The 20500-nt window shown below is 34.5% G+C and overlaps 2 protein-coding genes across 3 annotated transcripts; both read right to left on the bottom strand.

Moving 5' to 3' along the window:
- Window positions 1-5503: 5503 nt before the first annotated feature.
- LOC115987222 (transcription factor bHLH10-like) lies at window positions 5504-7796 on the bottom strand. Of its 2 annotated transcripts, none has more exons than XM_031110729.1 (4): window positions 7648-7796; window positions 6557-7483; window positions 5990-6409; window positions 5504-5857 (listed from the first exon to the last, which is right to left on the bottom strand). In XM_031110729.1, exons 2-4 carry the CDS (start codon window positions 7442-7444, stop codon window positions 5756-5758), a joined length of 1410 nt encoding a protein of 469 aa, XP_030966589.1. In that variant the 5' UTR covers window positions 7445-7483; window positions 7648-7796; the 3' UTR covers window positions 5504-5755. The 2 variants fall into 2 exon arrangements, with proteins under 2 accessions (XP_030966589.1, XP_030966590.1); XM_031110730.1 differs by having other exon boundaries at window positions 7720-7745.
- A 10023-nt stretch (window positions 7797-17819) lies between these two features.
- Window positions 17820-20113, bottom strand: LOC115986666 (pentatricopeptide repeat-containing protein At1g08070, chloroplastic-like). Its single transcript, XM_031109899.1, has one exon. It carries the CDS (start codon window positions 20027-20029, stop codon window positions 18155-18157), a length of 1875 nt encoding a protein of 624 aa, XP_030965759.1. The 5' UTR covers window positions 20030-20113; the 3' UTR covers window positions 17820-18154.
- Between the last annotated feature and the right edge of the window lie 387 nt (window positions 20114-20500).

Genomic DNA, 20500 nt, shown 5'->3' with positions numbered 1-20500 from the left:
GCTACTATCAGGTCAGTGTTGTTAGAGTGAGCCGTTGTGGACATTGACCCTTATTAAACTAATTCCTTCCATTGTGTCCTCAATATGAACCAACTGTTAAGTAAACTAGGTCCAATTCAAAATTGTTTGATTTTTGTTCAAGAGGGTATGAGTACTTGATTTCTAGAAAAGTGAGAAGAGGGGGTTGAGAAAGTTGCTTCTTGTTCTTGCGTTCAATGAAAGGGAAAGAGAAAGGGTTGGGTCTTTCTTTTTTTTTTTTTTCTTTTTTTTTTTTCAAACGTGGGAAATAAAATGTGTTTTTCTAATGTCGTGTAGTATATTTGCTAACTAGTTATATAACTAAATTTTAAAGGAAGAGCCTTAGATAAGGTGCAGTATTTAAGTTTTGTCTATATATATATATATATATATATATATGTCGTGGGAAAAAGAGAGGTGGGGTTTCAATTACAGACATGAAATACTACAAAGGATGTCATTACTACTAAGTTATCACTTGATCAACAATTGCATGAAATATATTTTGCTAAATGCATAGTGGGTGCTATAAAGCCTGCTCTAAACCACAGTATGATAAGCAGGAGCTTGCACATGTAGTCGTGAAACTACATACATTGGAGTGGGAGTAATTACATTTGTTGAACTCTCTCTCTCTCTCTCTCTCTCTCTCTCTCTCTCTCTATATATATATATATATATATATATTAAAGAGATTCAAGAATCATGTGATTGATCTCATGACCAACATTTTATCTGCATCATGTAATGGACTTGTAGACCACATTATTTTTTGACTTTTCACGAATTGAGTCTAAACTCTATACTTAGATTTTAAATTGGACTCATAGCCTATATACTATTCTTCACCACTTCACGGGATAGGCTTAAGGCCCAAATCTTGCCACTTTAGAAGATGGACTCAAGGCTCTAATCTTGTTAGCTCATGAATTGGGCTCTAGTCCATGACATTACCATCACATGATGGACTCATGACCCTTATCTCTCTCACCTCATGGGTGGGCTCAATCATCAAATCATTTTTCATTAATTAATAAATTCATTCTTAAGACCCACTTCCTCTTTTTCATGGCTCCACGATGAACTTCACGCAATCTATATTTTCAATTGTGCAAAATTTCTATGCTTGAAGTAATTTTTAGTTATCTTGCTATTTTATTCCCTTATCATGTAATTGTATGTTAGGAAATTAGGATGGGTGAATTATTTACTTTGGCCATTATACTTTACTTTAGGAGACCAACTTATGTTATGCGGGCTGGGTGCATAACACCTTTCCTACTAGAACTTAACCCAATATTTAGTATGTTAGAGATAGGTTAGGTCTTTTCATTTTAAACTCCTTTTCATTTTCTTTTTTAGAATAAAATAAGAAACATAACTGTATAATTTTCTTTTCCAGATTGAATCTAAGGTCAAAGTTTTGTAACTTAATTTTATTTAAATTTTTTATGTAATTTTCATTATTCATGAATAAATATTATTTCATATATTTTTCTTTCGTTTCCTATAAAAATTGAATTAATTTTGACTCCATTATAAGTTCCTTAGATTCTGGAAAAAAAAGATTTCTACCTTGAGATTTGTAATTGATGATGCCAAAATCGTCAGTAGTTGGAGACATCCAGGTGGCTCCGGCGTAACCTACAAGATGATAAGAAAGTGAAATGGATAGGTTACCGGCGTGGTGCCAGCTAGGGGTGTTCGCGGTGCAATGCGGTGTGGTTTTGGGCTATTTTTAGCACCGCACTTTGCAGTACAGTTTAGTTAAAATCATAACTGTACTGCACTTTATTTTTGTGGTCACATGTATGGTGCGGTGTGGTTTAAAATTTAGTTTAAAAACCATAACTGCATCATACCTCATTTTTTCAGTCACATGTGCAGTGTGAAGTATAAGATTCGGCTTGAACGCCTTGAAGTCGTTATATTTTTCAAATTTTGGATTTTTCCTACCCAGCCCAAAACTAATATTTCTCTTTGTTTTGTGCCAAGTTTTAAACTATTGAGCTAATTTTTCTTTATTTTAGGTTAGCTTTCCTAGTCAATACTTGCTAGGGTTATCAAACTTTTTTTTTTTGTTGAAAACTAGGGTTATTGAACTATTAATAATATATTTAATATTAAAAATAAATAAATATATTAATATATAGAGAGAGTGCAGTGCGGTTTGTGCGGTTTTTTAATTATAAAACCGCAAATCGTACTGTACCATGCGGTGCGGTACACTGTTACTTATAATGCGGAGCGGTTATGCCCTTTTGCGGGTGGTTTTGGTGTGATTTTTGTGGTTTGTGAGATTTGGTGAACACCCCTAGTGCTAGCCAATGAGCCTCTGAGAGAGAGAGAGAGAGAGAGAGAGAGAGAGAGAGAGAGAGAGAGAGAGAGAGAGAGAGAGAGAGAGAGAGAGTATCTGTGTTGATAAGGTTGTTTCTGAGATGATCCTTTTACCTTAGGTTGGATGTGCTTTATATAAGCTTCCATTTTTTTAGCCGTTGGAGGGCCATTAATGGTGGTTTAATTCCTTATCTAGGTAACGCCTCTTATAGTTAAGAGAGAGAGAGAGAGAGAGAGAGAGATTGAGTATCTGTGTTGATAAGGTTGTTTCTGAGATGATCCTTTTACCTTAGGTTGGATGTGCTTTATATAAGCTTCCATTTTTTTAGCCGTTGGAGGGCCATTAATGGTGGTTTAATTCCTTATCTAGGTAACGCCTCTTATAGTTAATGCCGAGATATGGAGACCTCTGAGTTGTTGCTCTTTTTACTTCGTCTAATCATAACGGCTCAAGTAATAAATGCCTCATTTCTGGCTCATTCCTCGTCCATTACCATGTTTGGATGAGCAGGATTTCCTGACCCATCAGTAATCAAGAGATTCATTCTCCTTATTCATATTAAAAAGAAGAATCCAAAGTAGTCCCCGTCAGGTTGTGATTCTTACAATCTTGTAATTTTCTATCAACAAGATATTGATCAGAGCATCATCATGAGGATGTTATACCCCCTGGGTCAGTTTCTATGAATGTACTTGAAAACTCATCTAGTCGAGGACTTTTGTTTGAATTTTGGGTCAATAAGACATTTTGCCTCGCCTGGTGTAGGCATTCTTGGATGAGCTCAACACCCTTCCAACTAATTCTTCTACAATGCCCTTATTTTTTAGTTGGCTTCCTAGCTTTGTTCCTCATCTTACCCCTGTGCCTCCTGGTCTTGATTCGTTCACAACTCTTTCCTCCACCCAACGAAACTTTATAGCTTTCCTTGTCTAATAGAAGTTTCTATTTATTCCTTCATATCAAAACAATCCTTGGTGTTAAGCTAGGGTCGTGGTGGAATAAGCAATACTTGTCTTTTAGCCTCTCTAGTACGGGGGTATTCTGTGCTTTCCAAGCCACTTGAAGAAATGCCGTGATTTATTTGCATGAGAACATGGTCAAGTGATGCATTTGAAGGCCTATATATATATATATATATATATATCGTGAACCTGTTGTTGGGTAGGGTACCCCCCGACTTCTTTTTTTCATGGCTAGGCTTCTCTAACGATTGTAGGTTCTCCAACTTCATCTTAGATCATCTTTTGACTCTTCCTCTTCCTCTTCATACTCTCACTACCACTGGCTTTCCTCACATTTATACTTCTGAGCGTTCACCATTATCTCTACCATGCTAAAGGGACAGCATGCAACTAGCACATAATCTGTGTGATTAGTTTTCCAGGCCCAAAAGCGCTCTTTGTATCACTAATCACATATGGTAGAGTTTTTTAAGCCTATTAACTAGCACTTTAGACATTAATTTATATATGGCATCGAATGAGGGGCTAGGTGAGTGTTAGTTCATTTTCCTAAGCATGTGGCCAGAGTTCAAAGTTTCTAGGACAGTAGAAATAACACTTCTTTACTATAACATGCCAATATGTTCGATTGAAATTAAAAAGGCAAGCATGCAGTCAGGCCAGGTGCTTTGGTTGGGTACATTTGGTGTAAGGCTTTGGCCACCTCCTCAGCTCTGAATTCCTAAAGAAGCTCAGCATTCATATGATCAATAACACTTTTGTCCACTGCTTCAATGATAGGTTCTAGACTCTGAGGATTTGCGCCAGTATAGATAATGGAAAAATAGTCAAAAATTAAAAACTTATCTTTCACCACATCTATGGTATTTCTCCTTTGGCAGTGAAGAATTAAAACTTGATAAATGAAAGTCAAAAACTGGTGTTTCAGATTTGGAAATTTTTAGGCAGGATTGGTCCAGCAATGGACCTTAATGTGGTAGTGATATTTCTTATTTGGCCATGGTCTTTCTGCTTTGATCAACCATAAATAAGACATTTGAGAATAACCAGTGAGTGAAGACCACTGATGTTTAATAAGGGAAAAATTCAAGACCATGTCTTAGCTTGTTGATCATTACATATGCTCTTCTGAGGCTGAGTGCACCCAAATTCGCCACTATATTTTATGTGCTTGGTACTACTAGTCAAGTCCATATTCGTCAAAGAAGATCTAGGAAAAGAGAATTTTCTTCAAAATGTTGTTAATTTATCAAACCTATTACTAGCCCCCACTTTATCAATTCATGTATCCAACTAAGACCTCTCCTATCTGATACTCAAAATTATAATAGAGACAACAATCATAAAATGCAAGTCTGTTCAAGGAATTGCCATGCCGATGATCTCTTAATCACATATTTTGCCCCATACAATAGCTACACCATTTCCTAATAATATACTTGGCCTCCTTTTATTGCTCAAATATGTAGAGTATTTTTAATTTGCACACTGATACAGGTACGAAGCAACTATATATGAAAACTCAATGGTAAGAACCAAGTCTTGAAAATTATGGAAGAATTGAAGAGTAAAATATCCTCTAACCCTATTTGTTTAAAATGGAATATATTCCGGTCACATTGGTTCCTTTCCCTTCTCCTTTTCCTCTTCCCCATGTACCCCAGTTAGAAACATACCTTATAAAACAAAAATAACAACAAACAGGTATATACTTATTCAGCAAAACAATATATATACTATACTCAACTTTAGGTGCTCTACTAATAAACTTATATATTCTTCTAAAAAGTTATACTAAAAAATTTATCCACGCATTCTCTTATATCAATTCATACACACATCTCTGCTTCTTGTTTTATATTATGTCTAATAAGAATAAAAAAAAAAATTCAAAAAGAGTCCTATTTTAATTTTTAAAGCTTGAGTTGAAAGCAGCACTTCTCATCTCATCTAAAGTAGCATAATTTTAAAACAAGGTAAAACTCAAATATAGTTATTTATGCTTTAAATTTCTCAATTGAGTTCAACTACATGTGATTGTATTGATTAATGTAACAAAAATAGTATTATCTTTTCCAATAATAATTCAATTCAATTCAATCATGTGACTGATTGGTCAATGCAAACAAATGATTAAATTTTATTTGTAAAATTAATGTAGAACAACTTCAGATTTGTATCTAAGTTTACCCATAAAATGTCCAGGAATTTGATATAGATTCTATTACAAAATGAACGAGTAGGTCAGTAGCTAACCAGATCACCAAACATACATAACATTCAACTTTGAAAACAAGGAATACAAATTGAACCAAGTTCATGTATACCTTTCCTACCACCAACTTTATTAATTAGTACTTATACTACTAGTATTTACTATCACATATATTGAACACTAAATTAAACTCAAAAGACTTCATTTCTATCCTCTCCAACCCTAATAGCTACTGGTAGGTTGAATTGCTGCACACTGTTTGTCCACAACCTCAATCAGCTTGTTGGCTATAGCACTTGCATATACAGAAGACCCTTCATATATCTGACAAATTAAACCAAAAAAACAAATGCAAACATAAATTTATAATGTTAAACTGAACCCAAACTTTATGGCACAAAAACTAATTTTGACAAGGACATTTATGTAGACATACATAGTATATTGGTTACTAACCTTGGTGTTGAATAAGAAGCTGTAGAAATCACCAATGTGGCCTCCAGCAACATGGTGAAGATCAAGCTGAAGGTCGTCGAGGACTTTGGACACAAATAGCAAGCAATTGTTCTTACGCTGAACTAGCTTGATGGTAACCTCATCGTCAATGATACGAACATCAACCTCAGTGTCTTTGGATTTTCTCTGAAGCCATGAGCTTCTCAAAGACCCATTGTAGGACTGGTCAGTGTCACCACCAAGTGGCTTCATGCTACAGTTCTCCAAATCCCCAGACCCATACTCAGATTCGGTCTTAAGCCTCTTGCTTCTCTCTCTCCCACATCTCTTTTTCTCTACCAGCAATTTTAACTCATTGACTGTCCTCAAAAGCTCTTTGATATATTCTATGGCATCTCCCACCACAGATGCCCTATCAGTCTTCATAAAATAAAACACAACAAAGAAAAAAACAAAGTATTGTGAGTATAAAGTGATTAATGAAGAGGTCGGAATTGGTACTTACAAATTGAATCACCTCTTTCAAATTCCGCAAAAGCGATTAATGAAATGAAATGAATTGGATACCTTAGTAGGGTTAGGGACAAGGCTTCTCAGGGCCGTGTATTTCTGGTTCAAGTGTTGTCTCCTATGGCGCTCAGTTGCAAAGTGTTTTGTCTCTCCATCTCTGGCTTTTCCAGTGAACTCCAGGACATTCTCAAACTGCCTCGCATCCCCATCATCTTGGTACACACAACCCTCTGTGTCATCAACTACTACTCCAGTTGTGGCAAACAAGGAACCATTTCTTGAGCCAGGCAAGGTGTAGCCATTGGGTAGAGACTGAAACAATTCCCTGAACAAAGGAGGCTGTTGGGGCAGGTGGTTTAAATGGAAAACTGGGTCATAGTAAACAGACCCACCAGAGGGGCTATCTGTTACTGTTGGAACTTCTCCTCCAAGAAAACTGCTTGGATAATTGTTTGTGGGATTCTGGAGAGTTGGGTTTGAGAAGGTTATGGATGAATTAGGCATGAAAGTTGAAGCTGAACATCTGGGCATGTTGAAAAGATTGAGAAGGTCCGGTGTTGTCGCCGGATAGGAACTACAATCAAAGCCTTGGTGCCCATTTTGGATGTCGATTTGGTGCTGTTGTTGCTGATGATAGTTGAAACTATCCATGCCTTGCATCTCGTGGAGGTTGTATGAGTTGTCAATCAATTGGGTATTATTGTTAAGATCGGTTGTTGTGTTGTTGTTGTTGTCTATGTTGAATGCTAGGTGCTGTTGGAGCCCCATATCGATAGCAACATCTTCATGGCAAGGGGTGTGGTTGTTATGGTGATGGTAAGAGAGCTCCTCCATTGAGAGCCTGACTTCAAAGTTGTTGTTTGGGAGTGGGACAGAAAACCCATCCACTGATATTGTACCTTCTGTCATGGGGTTTGGATCAAAGCAAGCAGTCTCCTCGTACATTTTTCAGACACTGCAAGTGCTGCTTCTGGGTCTCTTTGTCTGCATCAATAAAAGCCCAAAAAAGAGAATGATGATAAGGATATTGACATTGAACAAACAAAAAAAAAAAAATTTATTAAACTAGAGTCATGACAAATAATTATATATGGGGCCTTAAAAAATGTACAATAAAATAAGGTGGTGTTGTATTAGGCATGACAAACCTAGAAATGGAAACCAATTAATCAACACTGTTCAATTTGAGAAAAGAAGGAAAACCCAGATGGAATAATCACCAATTTGAGGGAAAGAGATGGTTAAGAGAGCAAGAAATATAGAGGGAGAGAAGTCTCAGAATATATATATAGAAATATAGAATAGAGAGAGAGAGTAGGAGAGAAGGATGAAATTGCAAACATTTGAAAGAATTCTTTATATTTTTAATAAGGGAGGTTGTTACTGAGATTCTCAGCGCTGGGGCCCACTCATGATCTCCGTATTGTTCAGAATTCTGATACTCAGAGGCCCGCGTGATTTGCAGTGCGGCCCCCTCAGTCCTCAACCAGGACACCTCATTATTATTATTTTTTTCTGTGTTTTTTACTGTGAGTATAGAAAAATTGTGAATCATTACTTTGAGTTTAGCAATTAAAAGTTGTTAATCATTTTATTTACATATGAGCAATATGTGTTTAGCACAATGATTGTGAAGTCATTTTTGCAACTTTGTCGTGACCCACTAGTACTAATCTATTTATATGTCAGCTCCTAATACTCTTGTCCCGGAAAAGAAAAGTACCTAATTACCTTTCATGATTTCATGTCATCTTGGAGAGTTTCATGGTAAGACTCTGAATTTTATGAGAGAGAGAGAGAGAGAGAGAGAGAGAGAGAGAGAGAGGGGCACACCAAGTACCAGCAAAAGGATTGAAGGATAGGATGATACAACTACTCAACAAGGCAGTGAATTAGGGAACAAGATTTTGTGTCATTTTAGTCATTCTACTCTATCAGTATTTTTTTTTTGTTGCTAAAAGTGCCGTTTTTTGTTTGGTATAGTTTATTTTTATTGGTTCTTTTACTTAAAATTCGGCTTAGTAAAACTACAGTTATAGCTATATAAAAAAAAAATTAGGCTTAAAAAATCATACATAAGTTCGTTTACAATATAAATGAACTTCTAAGCCATATAGGCCCTTAATTATATTGCGGTCTTGATATTAGACTTTTATTTTATTTTATTTTATTTTTAACTCAAATAGAAATCCTAATCTAATGAACCTAATATACTACCCCCTCTCCACCCAAGACCACTTGAACTTGGGTCCTAAAACCCCCCACAAGCCTTTAAGGCTTGAGGAAGTACCATTCCGCACAACGTGGGCGTTGGTATTGATATTAGACTTGAATATAATTTCAAACAAATGGTCCCTAATATTGTAGGTAAAGTGACAAACTGGCTTAAAACTAAAAGAAATTTGAGAAAAAAAGGTATATATATTTAATTTCTTGCCCAGTAAGCTTTATCAAAATGTACATTTTTTTTTGGGTAACATTTTCAATATCAATGGTAAAGTTGTAGTGACAAGTTAGAAACAATGTTAGAGCTGTAAACATCAGTAAGAGAATCCCAATTGGTTACCATTTTCCTTTGGGCAGAGGCTAAATACGTATGGTGGATGCCAAATTTGGTGCACAGTTAAGACTGGAGTAAACAAACAATGGACCAAGAGAATATAATTGTTAGGATTTTCAAAGACTCTGAAACATGTAAAGGAAAGATGGCTTTCAGCTGGTTGATTTGCATATGGCAAAGAACTGTTAGGATTCTCTAGACCCAAACAGTTTTCTTTTCATGCAGGCTGGGGCCACCACTAAAAAAAACACTGGGGCTATCCCGACGTTTTAAAACCGTATAGCCCCAAAAAACTGGTGCACTATGGACCCCATTTTAGTCTCATGGTCTTGAGTGCATCAACTTTTATAGGTACCATTGTGAAGAGAGGAAAACCTTAGGATCACCTTTGGTTTGTACTTCACTTTCTTTCTTTCTTTTTATGTTTTGACATGTTAATTATGCTTAAAAGTTAAATAAATTTTGATTTGATTGAGTACCCTTTGATCCAAATTTGATCTGGGTTTAGATTAGTTTTCATTCATACTTGATCAACTAAAGAAGCAAACAAAAGAAGCTTGAATTTGGGGTGTGATACTTTTAGCTTATGAGTTATATATTGTTAACAGAAAAGTTAACTGAGATCCCATAAGCATAAGACAATTTGTTCAGGATCATCATGCACGTTTTATATTAAAAAAAAAAAAAAAATCATTAGTTGGAATCTTTTCCCATTAATAGAAAAGAAAAAGATTGAAATGTTTAGTCATTTATAGAATTAATAACAAAAGTGATCCTTTTTATGTGGATGATAATACTTAATAATGACTAAAGTGACTTTTTTTTTTTGGGTCTGAATAATGGCATGCATGTAATTCACAGGAAATTCTTCGGATTCACGCAATTTGTGGGTTACTCCAAAGAGTGTGTTAGTTTAGGTCGGAGCTGTATTTTTAACGAGTAGTTAGGGTCTCTGGGTCCCACATTTTAGTATTCCCCTCCATGCAAAACACCAGCCCAAACTAACCAACTCAACCGTCTAGCCCTGAATAACAATATGGTTATATGGGTATTATACTATATTTATATATATATAAATTATTATCAAATATCCAGCATTTGAATTAGAGGGGGTTGGTTTCTCAACTTTCTCTCAAAGAAGGGAAAAAAAAAAAATTTAGAGGGTGTTGGTGAAAAATAAAATGGGCATTAGTAGGTGAAAGAGAGATAAATAATTAATAAATTGACTCAAAATTGAATAGCTCATTTGTTTGCAATTCATGGAAAGTTTGTGTTAATGCTTTCCATAGCTTAATAATTTTTAAATTTTATGTCAAAAAGGTTTTTGAGCTCCATTGAAAGATATAAAGAATGGAGATGAAAAAAGAGGCATTGAAAAATATTATGGTTTTTCATCCTTAGAGCATCCACATCGGTGGAGCTAAAAAATTTAGTATTTAACACTTTAAAAAACTACTTTATCTATTTTAACACATAATTTCACAATACACCTTATATCAGTTCTCTTATTTTTCCATCAGCCAAATACTATTAATTTTTTTTCTCACTTCCTTTCTCTCTGTCACAAAACCCCAACAAATGTAATAAAGTAATACTTTTTATCCCTTCTTGCATCAGTGAATTGCTAGTCTTGGTAGTTCACTGTATAGCAAGTTGCCAAAAAAAAAAAAATTTGACCTTGTAACCATTGATATTGGGCATTTTTTGAAGTTTGAGGCATTAAAAATAGTTTTATAGCTTTTTAACACTTCTATTGCTAATGCTCTAAGGTGTTTGGCAGGAAGATAAAAATGTTTTGTTTAATATATGAGAAAGATAGGAGGGAAAAGAAGAGGGATTTATTTTTGGATAGGAAGGTATTTATTATTGAATTAGTATTACTCTTAAATCTAAACTAAAATTAGTATTAAACAGTGGCAAAATTAAGCAAATAACATGGCTTATTTGTCAACAACTCAGCTTCCATTTTTCCTCATTTTCTTCCAACATTTGAAAGATAAAATATAGTGCCAATTATATTAGAAAACTTTTCTTCTTCCCATTTGTTCTTTACCATTGTTGAAATATTCTTTTTCCGATGAACAAAAATATCCACCACTGCTCCAATTGAGACTTGAGATAAGTCTAAAAGCCACAAAATTTTCACAATTAATCATTGAGGTAGCGAGTTGTAAATAGTAGATAATAAAGTGATGTTAGTGGTAGGTTTAAATAAAAATCAATAACAACTTTAACCGCTAAATACTTGTGAAATTTGTTATGAGAAATATTTTGTATGTGACAAAGCAATGTTGTGGCTTTTTTTTTTTTTTTGAAACAAACACGCATACACATAGGGGAGAGAAAATGCAGTTCTAACACAAAAACACATCATAAACTTGAATCTACCTAATTAAAAGAAAACAAAAATTAACATTAGAATTAGAATTAAAAAAAAATAAAAATAGAAACTAACAATAACAATGGCAAAACCCACACGTCTGTACTTCAAATCCATGGACAATAAGCTGTATTGGAGGAAGATGGGGAACCATGCCCCACGCTTTGTTTTTTTGCATAAATATGAATAACCTTTAATTGTTTTTCCTTTTTGAAGATTCTCCATTCACTACTCATAATTAGAATGCATGTCATTGATTTTCTTTTTTCCCTAATCTAGCGTTGTTTGTTTCCTAAACTCATCATTAAGGGCCACGTCAATGGTACATATATAGTCGGAAAAAAAAGATATCATACTTTCCGAATCAAGCCATAATCCTATAATTGGCTTTTAATTAATGCAAAATCGAAATGGAATATTAAAGCAAAAAGCAAAAAGCTCTAATAGGTTTAAATGCCTTTTTTTCCTTTTATTATTGGAGAATGATAATTAGGTGTTTAATATATTAATGCTGATAAGCCATGGGTGCAGCTCTTTGAGAATATGTAGTTGTGAGGAAGGAGCTTATCAGAACCTAAACAAGCACATATATATGTCATCCATGAGCCTCTATCGATCTCAACGGACACTACTTCTCCCAATTATTAGAGTCCACGTTCGATTCGCAAGTAGAGTCCTCCTCTTAACTTAGCAATAATATGTAAAATAAATATTTTATATGTAAAGAATAAAGATATTACTATCAAGAAAGGCAGAGATATTAACAAAAATAGAAACTAATTTATCAAAGGCACTATTAAAATTAAAATTTATTAAAGGTACTATTAAAATTTAAATTAACAAATGAATTACAAAAAATCTCTAATTTTCAATTCAAAAGTAAAGACGTATCACTTAAAATTAAATTATAATACAAAAAATTTATAATTTATCAACATGACAACTCTTATTCGTTTTGCAAAAGATTTCTATTCTCCCAAATCATTTAATTGTATTAAAATCAAAGCATAGTCAGAATCCAAATTGAATCCAAATTAGTTTGTTATTGTTGTTTAATCATGTATCCAATTTAATTTATCATTTTTAGTAACAAGTGACCAATTATAAGTCGAAACTAACAAAGGAGCCGTGGTGAGGTGAATCGCTTGATCTGATCTAGCTAAATCTTAACAAATGAGAGAGAGAGAGTTTCCGGAGCTTTATGCAATCATGGGTTGGTTGGTTCGATTTGTGTCGGGTTTCAAAACCTAAACCCACCACTCGACCCACTTATATCGTTTGTTGATCTGAGAGACCTGTCACCTACTGCCTCTCTGCTCAGATTGAGTTGATTTCGGATCGGACGGCATTGGGTTAGAAGATTCCGTCAGGTTACTCGTTGATCTAGACAATCCTTGTTTACACTATAGATGTGTGGAAGCAATGATACAAATTTTTACTAAATGACAAGGGTAATTGGACCTTAGAGAAGGATGTAATCAGTAGGTTTGTGAAGGGCTTGTATTTTACTCTAACAACATCAAATTCCAATTTTGCGTTTAAAAAAATTGAAAATTGTAAATAGAAGGTTTATTTTTTTTTATTTTTTAATAATGATTAAAAAAAAAAAAATGCTCCAATGCAATGAACACAAAACCAATTTCAAACACATATCTATATCGTGTCTCATATCCCGTTCAAATTAGATTCAAGCCAACCCTTTAAATGGTATGATTTATGATTTGAATCATGACATTCAACCAAATCTTTAGGACTAGTTAGTTTCATACATGCATTGGAAAACTAAAGATAGTGCCGAGAAAGAGTATTAGCTCCTTTACCCAAAAAGACATTTTAATTTTTGCTTCATAAATGAGTTTGTCACGAAGCCGAATTCAGACATAACCAGAAAACATTTTGGGTACAAAACAAAAGGGTTCAGAGAAAGAGGACTGCGTCTCAAGCACGTACCTCCCATAAGCAGTATTTCTTACCTCTTTGTCAGTGGTATATCCTCTTTTTGCTATTCTTAGCCACACAGACAGACGCAGACATGGTCCAACGTACGTCCTAGTCAAGCAGAGAGCACTGGGTGATTTTACCTTTCTTCAGTCAAAGAATAAGATAATTTCCACAGCAGGATTTGATTTACGTACACTTCCATCATTTGTTGTTTGCTTCTCTTTGGGAATTGATGTTTTATATTGTCATAGATTAATTAATTGATTTGGTACATTATGATCTAATGTAAATTAATGTTTGGGATCTAATGATCAATTGAAAAAAAAAAAGGATTGGAACAATGTTTTGATCAATTTATTAAAAAATTACTAAGCATTCCTATCCTGTCATCTGATGGACAATAAAAATTTACTAAACATTGTTCAAGCGTATCATACTCGATAGCAAGAAAAGAAAATAATTGGAACAAAAATAACAATGGTTTAAGATTTAGCTAAATAAACTTAATGTCCTTAAAATGTATAGAATTGAATTGTTCTCAAATAATGATTAAATCAAATAGAACAAGTTAAAAGAAATATGGAAGCCATTTTATGATGATATATTGATATATGAAATCAAACTAATCAATTTTTGCATCAATATGTGAGATGCATTAAAAACATTATTTAATTTATGCATGAAAAAACCATTGCGTCATGCGAAAATTCATTACTTCATGTGGAGAATAATCCTAAAAGATGAGGCCCCAAATGGCTATGGTGTTAATGTTGTATAAATCTGAATGACTAATATTCGAAGTAATGATAGCCATATGCATGAAACAATATATGACTTGAGAATACCCTAATCTAGTATGCAGGGGCGGCTTGATGCATTTGGGGGCCTAAGGCGAAAATTGATCATCTTATTTAGATGCAAAATTACTACTAATTAACATGAACTACATAGAATTTTTTTTTTTTTTGAATTTTTAAGACAAAAAAAAATTGACAAAATTTTTCATACTTGTTGATGTGGTAGATTGATAGTGGTAAGTAAAACAGTGGTGTTAGTGGTAGATTTAGATAAAAACTAGTAAAAGTTTGCTAATAAAACTCTTATTATTATTCTTTTTTTTTTTAGAAGTGCAACATTCACAATATTTTTTACAACAAATCCTAGATTTTAAACTGCTTTTTGTTTTTTATTTGAAAATATCACTATAATTATTTTTTTGCCATCAACAATAGGCTGTAATAACTTGCTACTTAACATTAGTTGTAAAAGTGTTGTGAAAAATATTGTGGACGACGTTGCATTTTTCTCTATTTTTTTATTTGTTTTTCATCTAATAAAAAAAATTATTTTATTTATTGATTATAAATAATCCTATTGGTTAAAATTTAGGGGCCTTTTTTTTACTTGGGGCCTTAGGCGGTTGCATTTTTTGCTCCACCATAGAGCCGGCCCTGCTAGTATGTGATAACGCATTAACTCAAACATATAAATTAATAGACTATTGTGTGTCAATCACATGAATGTAGTACAAATCAAATTTCGCATGTTCGACTATGTTTCCTAATCCTAAATAATAAAGAAATCATAAAGGAAAAATGAATAAAATAATTTAAGCATAAATCTATTTTTTGATAGAGAAAACGTATACATATTAATTCAATAAAAAACCTACTTCTGTATCCAGTTTGTAAGGTAATCGGATTTGCCACCAATCATAGCATTTTTTAAGTGTGATTGGCTAACTAAATTTTAATTTATTTTATTTTATTACCAACCTGAAGTCAAGAGCATGTGAGGTCTTTGGTCCTAAATTAGGAAATAAAGTAAATATAAACCATTAAAAGTAGGTTCATGGGTTTCTTTATGCATGGGAAATTTGTTAGACATCCCACAACATCGGTTTAATAAAGATTATAGTACTTCATCTTTTTACACACATGCACAAGAAAATACATTGCTATCAGTAGAGTTCAGTTCAATTATTTCTAGACAACGCATAGATATCACTTCATTTCAAGAATTAGAATCTCATTTCCACAATAATTTTGCATTAAGACAATTTTTCTTTAGCAAAAAATCAGTCTTGTGAATCACAAGAATCAGCCTTATCTCTTTTAATCAAAATTATTCAAGTTTTTCACTATTTGGTGTTAGTTCTCTAGAAGAATCAAAATTATTATTATTATTATTTCAATTCAGCCTTCATACCTAAAAGTACAAGTACAGCTAAAATTGGTCCTTTAGACATGTTTAAGCTGTTAAATAGACACTTGTCCAAAAATTTCTCTTTAAGTGTTTCAAGATTTGTGCAATGTGGTAAATTATTTCTGTGAGTTCCACTTTTACTTTATTAGATATGATCTCCACCATTGATTTTCTTTAAAAAAAAATTAAAAGTAATGATTTATGTAGGAATTGCTATACTCAAGGTTACAACAAATCTTTGCCCAAAACAAAATCTGTAGAGGTATTTTGGTCGGAAAACTCTCTCTCTCTCTCTCTGTCTCTCTTTCTCTCTCTCTCTCTCTCCAAAGTAATTTGATTGAAAGGGGACAATGTCACCTTAAAGATTATAAAATAGAAATTCTACTATAACCTAATCTAAGTGTATATGTGTGTAAAACTCTCTTCTAGAGACTTGAACTCTAACCCTTGTCTCCCACACCTTACAAACATTTATACTTGTAAAGTGATCATCGTGCCAAGGGTACACGGTGGTGATTACGTGTAAGTTAAACTAGTAGATGTTTCATGTTTGTTAATTAAACAAAAGAGAAATCGCTAGTATTGGTTGATGTCCTAATAAAGAATTTCTATAATAATAACAATTGGTTTCAAAACCTTTTCTACTCAAACACGTTTCTTGGATGTAGCATTGTCGGAAAGTTTAGGAATAACGTATAAACTATAAAGCCAATTTTGTAGGCGTCAAATAATATAAAAGCATCAAAAAAATATTGAGTCTGTTTATAGGAAGCAAGGCTAGTCGTGCACTCTCTGTCCTCTACTGCCAATATCTTTCGTTTGACAACTAGTCAACTAGGACATTCGTGTACGGTATCCTACCAAATACCCCGTTATAAGGCCCTCTCTCTTCTTCCTTTTTTTGGTCCATAATAAACGGCTATGCTTTCCTTTTTCTTTGCTTTTTTTTAGATAGGATAGCATTTTATCAATAATAATTGTTTTTTGGGAATGACTTGTGTTTAGTGGCCAGTTCTACTGGACACGTTGCGACTTTTGATGCGGATATATGTTCAATCTTAGACACGTATCCATATCCCAACATGTCTAATGAAACTAGTTATTGGACACAAGTGCCACCCTTGTTTTTTACCATTAAGCCAAAACACCGATTGATTTAAGAGGTAAATGGGTTCCAACCATAAGGGCTATACTCTCCTAGGAGTGGTATCATCTATAACAATATATGCAACGTCACTCTACATCTATAGCATAAGATTTCTTAGAGTTATTGGGCTTTGCTCATATGAGTGAAATTAAGAGTACTGCTATTTAGTTTGGGCTTTATCCATGTACTTAAAGTTGGGACCACTGCTACATAGTTTGGTACCTCTAGAAAGTAAAGCCTGGGTTATCTAAAAGGATCTTTTCCATCAGAGCATAAAAGTAGCTCATCTGACCATCAGCAAGAGTCTCCTTAAGAAAATTTCGATGATGCTTTATTGCTTTTAAGAATTCAAGCTTGGGTCGAGGGCCTCAAGGCAGCCAAAATAAAACATCAAATTTAGGAGTTAGATTCCAGAATCGGAATAAAGTTTGAATATTGCAGAATCCGAATAACATTGTAATATTTGCATTCTTAACGTAAGGTGCTGGTCTAGTGGTTTTCAAGTCTCATGTCATCATCCATGAAGTCTTGGATTCAAAGTCCCTAAACAACACCTTTGAACCACTCCCAAGACTGTCGTTTACTTTTGTTTGTCTCTCATCTTATTCATGACCAGCACACTGCTAGAGATTTGGATAAATCCCTCTCATCATGTATTCAGAGGGAAAAACAATTCTCATGGTTAGCTTTAGACTAATCCACCTGATCATAGAAATATCTTGTGATAATGTTTGTTGATTATATTTTCTAAAAATCAAAATTATGACTACCGAAACCTTCCATTTGCCACATGAAATTTCCGGTGTCTGATTTTCTAAAATGGACATAATTAAAGCTTCCTGAGAAGTCATAGGTTAAGCATTTAAAACTTCAAATCAATAATGTAGGTTGCGTATAGAGTGAAGACTGTAGATTTTGTTATCTAGGCATGTAATCATATGATTAAACCTTTATCAACAAGGCTATAACTAAAGAAGTTTGCTATGAAAGTTCTACACAAGCATGTGAAGTAAATATGTACAAGAAGACAATAAAGGAGCTTCTCATGAGGGATACATACATCATGACATTGCAGTGACTTCAGCTCAAATGATTTTATTTTGACGTTAACTAAGTACAAGGTAAATAAAGACAGATTACGTTATTCATCAAAAAATAAATAAATAAAGACAGATTATGTTAATAAATTAAAGATGAATGGTTACCACTTACAAGTTATGACTTTCTACTAAGTTGGCACAAGTACCTGATTTCAATCCTCTCACTTGCCTCTTAAAGGTTGTACTATAATCCTCAAAGTCCTCAATGTAACCTGGGGGATCGAGCTGAAAGAAGTGCTTTGCTTCTAAGATAACTTCTTTCCATTTCTCAATCTAGTGAAACAATTTGAGTTGATTTACTTCAATTATATATCAAGACATTCTAGTACTGGGCTAAATGTCCATAGTTCTTTAACTGACTCATGATATCTTCCAGCAACTTGTATATCTCTTTACTCTTTGGGTGCGATTTGTCGCCCTTGCGGAACTCATGGACCACACCATCAAGTTCAATTGAACTACACACAGGAGTCTTTTTCATGTTTTTTCCTTTCATTGCCTTTCTCAACTTCAATGCATCTCTCCATTTATTTGAAGATGAATATATATTTGACATGAGTATATATGCACCATCTCTTTCTGGCTCTACCTCTAAAAGTTTTCTCATTACACTTTCTCCAAGCTCAACTTTCCCATGGATTCTACATGCTCCCAATAGTGCCCCCCAAACAAAGGCATCAGGCTCAATTGGCATGTTTTTGATAAACTCCTCCGCCTCATTTATCAACCCTGCACGTCCTAAAAGGTCAACCATGCAGCCATAATGCTCTGTTTGAGGTATGAGATTGTACACCCTTGACATTTCCTCAAAATACTTCTGGCCTTCTGCCACAAGGCCTGCATGACTACATGCTGAGAGGACACCTATAAATGTCACCTCATCTGGTTCTATGCCCACACTAGGCATCTCAGAGAAAATAGATAATGCCTTCTCTGCTTCCCCATGCATAGCTAACCCAACAATAATGGCAGTATATGAATATACATCTCTGTTTTTCATTCCTTGAAACACCCTAAATGCTTGGTCTATACTTCCACACTTTGCATACATATCCACAAGTGCATTCCCTATATACCCATCTGCCTTAATCCAATTCTTGTCAATATACGCATGAACCCACTTCCCCAACTCAAGTACTCCAAGATTGGCACAAGAATTTAAAACCCCAACTAAAGTAACATCATCCGGCTTAAGACCTATGTTTTGCATCTTCCGAAAGACATCCAGTGATTCCTTAAATTTGCCTTGATGAGCCAAGCCTGATATCATGGAGTTCCAAGAAACCACATTCCTAAAAGGCATCTCATCAAACAACTTACAAGCAAAGTCAGCATCTCCACAGTTCAAATACATATTAACCAATGCATTCCCAACAAAAACATCCGAATTCACCTCATTATCACGCATATAATCATGTATCTTTCGCCCCAATTCCAAATCACCCAGTTTAGAACATGCAGAAAGCACGATGACCAATGTCATCTCGTCTGCTCTTAAATTTGAATCACACATCTCAAAAAACGCTGCCACGCCTTCCCTCAAGAACCCCATTTTTACATATCCCTGAATAAGCGTGGTCCACGAAACCAAGTCCCTCTGAGGACTTCCATCAAACAGCTTCTGAACAGCTTTAATAACCCCACAAACAGCATACAATCTCATCAATGTATTCTTTACATACACAATGGATAAGAGCATCCCTGTCTTGATGCAATGCGCGTGAATTTGGTCGCCTTCTCGTAGCGCCTGAGACTGCGCACATGCCTTAAGAACATATGGAACAGTATAATTATCAGGAACGAGGCCTTTGATGAGCATTTCACGAAATAATGCCACGGCTTCGAGTGAGAAAGAGCTGTTCTGGGCACTTGAAAGCGCTTTTATAGCGTTGTTGTAGAGGATGACATGTGGGTTCTCCAAGTTTGTTAGAATAGAGCGAAAATAGGTGAGGTTTACACCAAAGGAAGAAGAGGAAGTAGTGCATAGAGAGATGAGCTTGGGATATATGAGCTGTGGGGCTCGGAGACGGAGAGAGCTGGTTTTGATGAGGAATGCATGGATTTGTTTGAGTTGGGTTATTGTTTTGCATGATTTTAGCCTGTCAAGGACCCATAATTCTTGAGAATTCATGTCATAGGCATAGAAATGGGCATCTCGATATTGGACTCTGCAGGAGCCTATAATTTGGGAGTTCATGTCATAGTAAGTCAAAATTTTTCCCTGCAATGAAAATAAGCCATCACCGAACGGTTTGGCTTGGTGACAAGAAGAGTTCTTCCGTCGCTTCATATGATACTTGATAGAATTTGAATGGTTCGAGCAATAGCGATTTAATGAATGCATTGTGTCCACGATAATAACCTCATCAAAGCCCCAATAGCACACATGGTATTACTTTTATTCACGTGAGGTTTTAGAGTTCATTCAGAATAGTATTAATTTTGATCATCGTTGGGTGGTGCCTAAAGTGGGGCGCAGTGGTGGTTTGGTTCTTTATTGGAGGTCTACGATCAATTTGACTATTGAAGGATCAGATAAAAATTTTATTGATGCTGTTATTGACAAAGGTTTGGAAAGTGAATGGCGTTTAACCGGTTTTTATCGTGAGCCGAAAACAACAAGGCGGTTTGAAGCTTGGGATAAGCTTAAGAGGTTGAATTCAAATTC

This window comes from Quercus lobata, chromosome 4 (assembly GCF_001633185.2).
Source record: "Quercus lobata isolate SW786 chromosome 4, ValleyOak3.0 Primary Assembly, whole genome shotgun sequence".
Classification (NCBI taxonomy): domain Eukaryota; kingdom Viridiplantae; phylum Streptophyta; class Magnoliopsida; order Fagales; family Fagaceae; genus Quercus; species Quercus lobata.
This window is presented reverse-complemented; position numbering and strand designations above follow the sequence as displayed.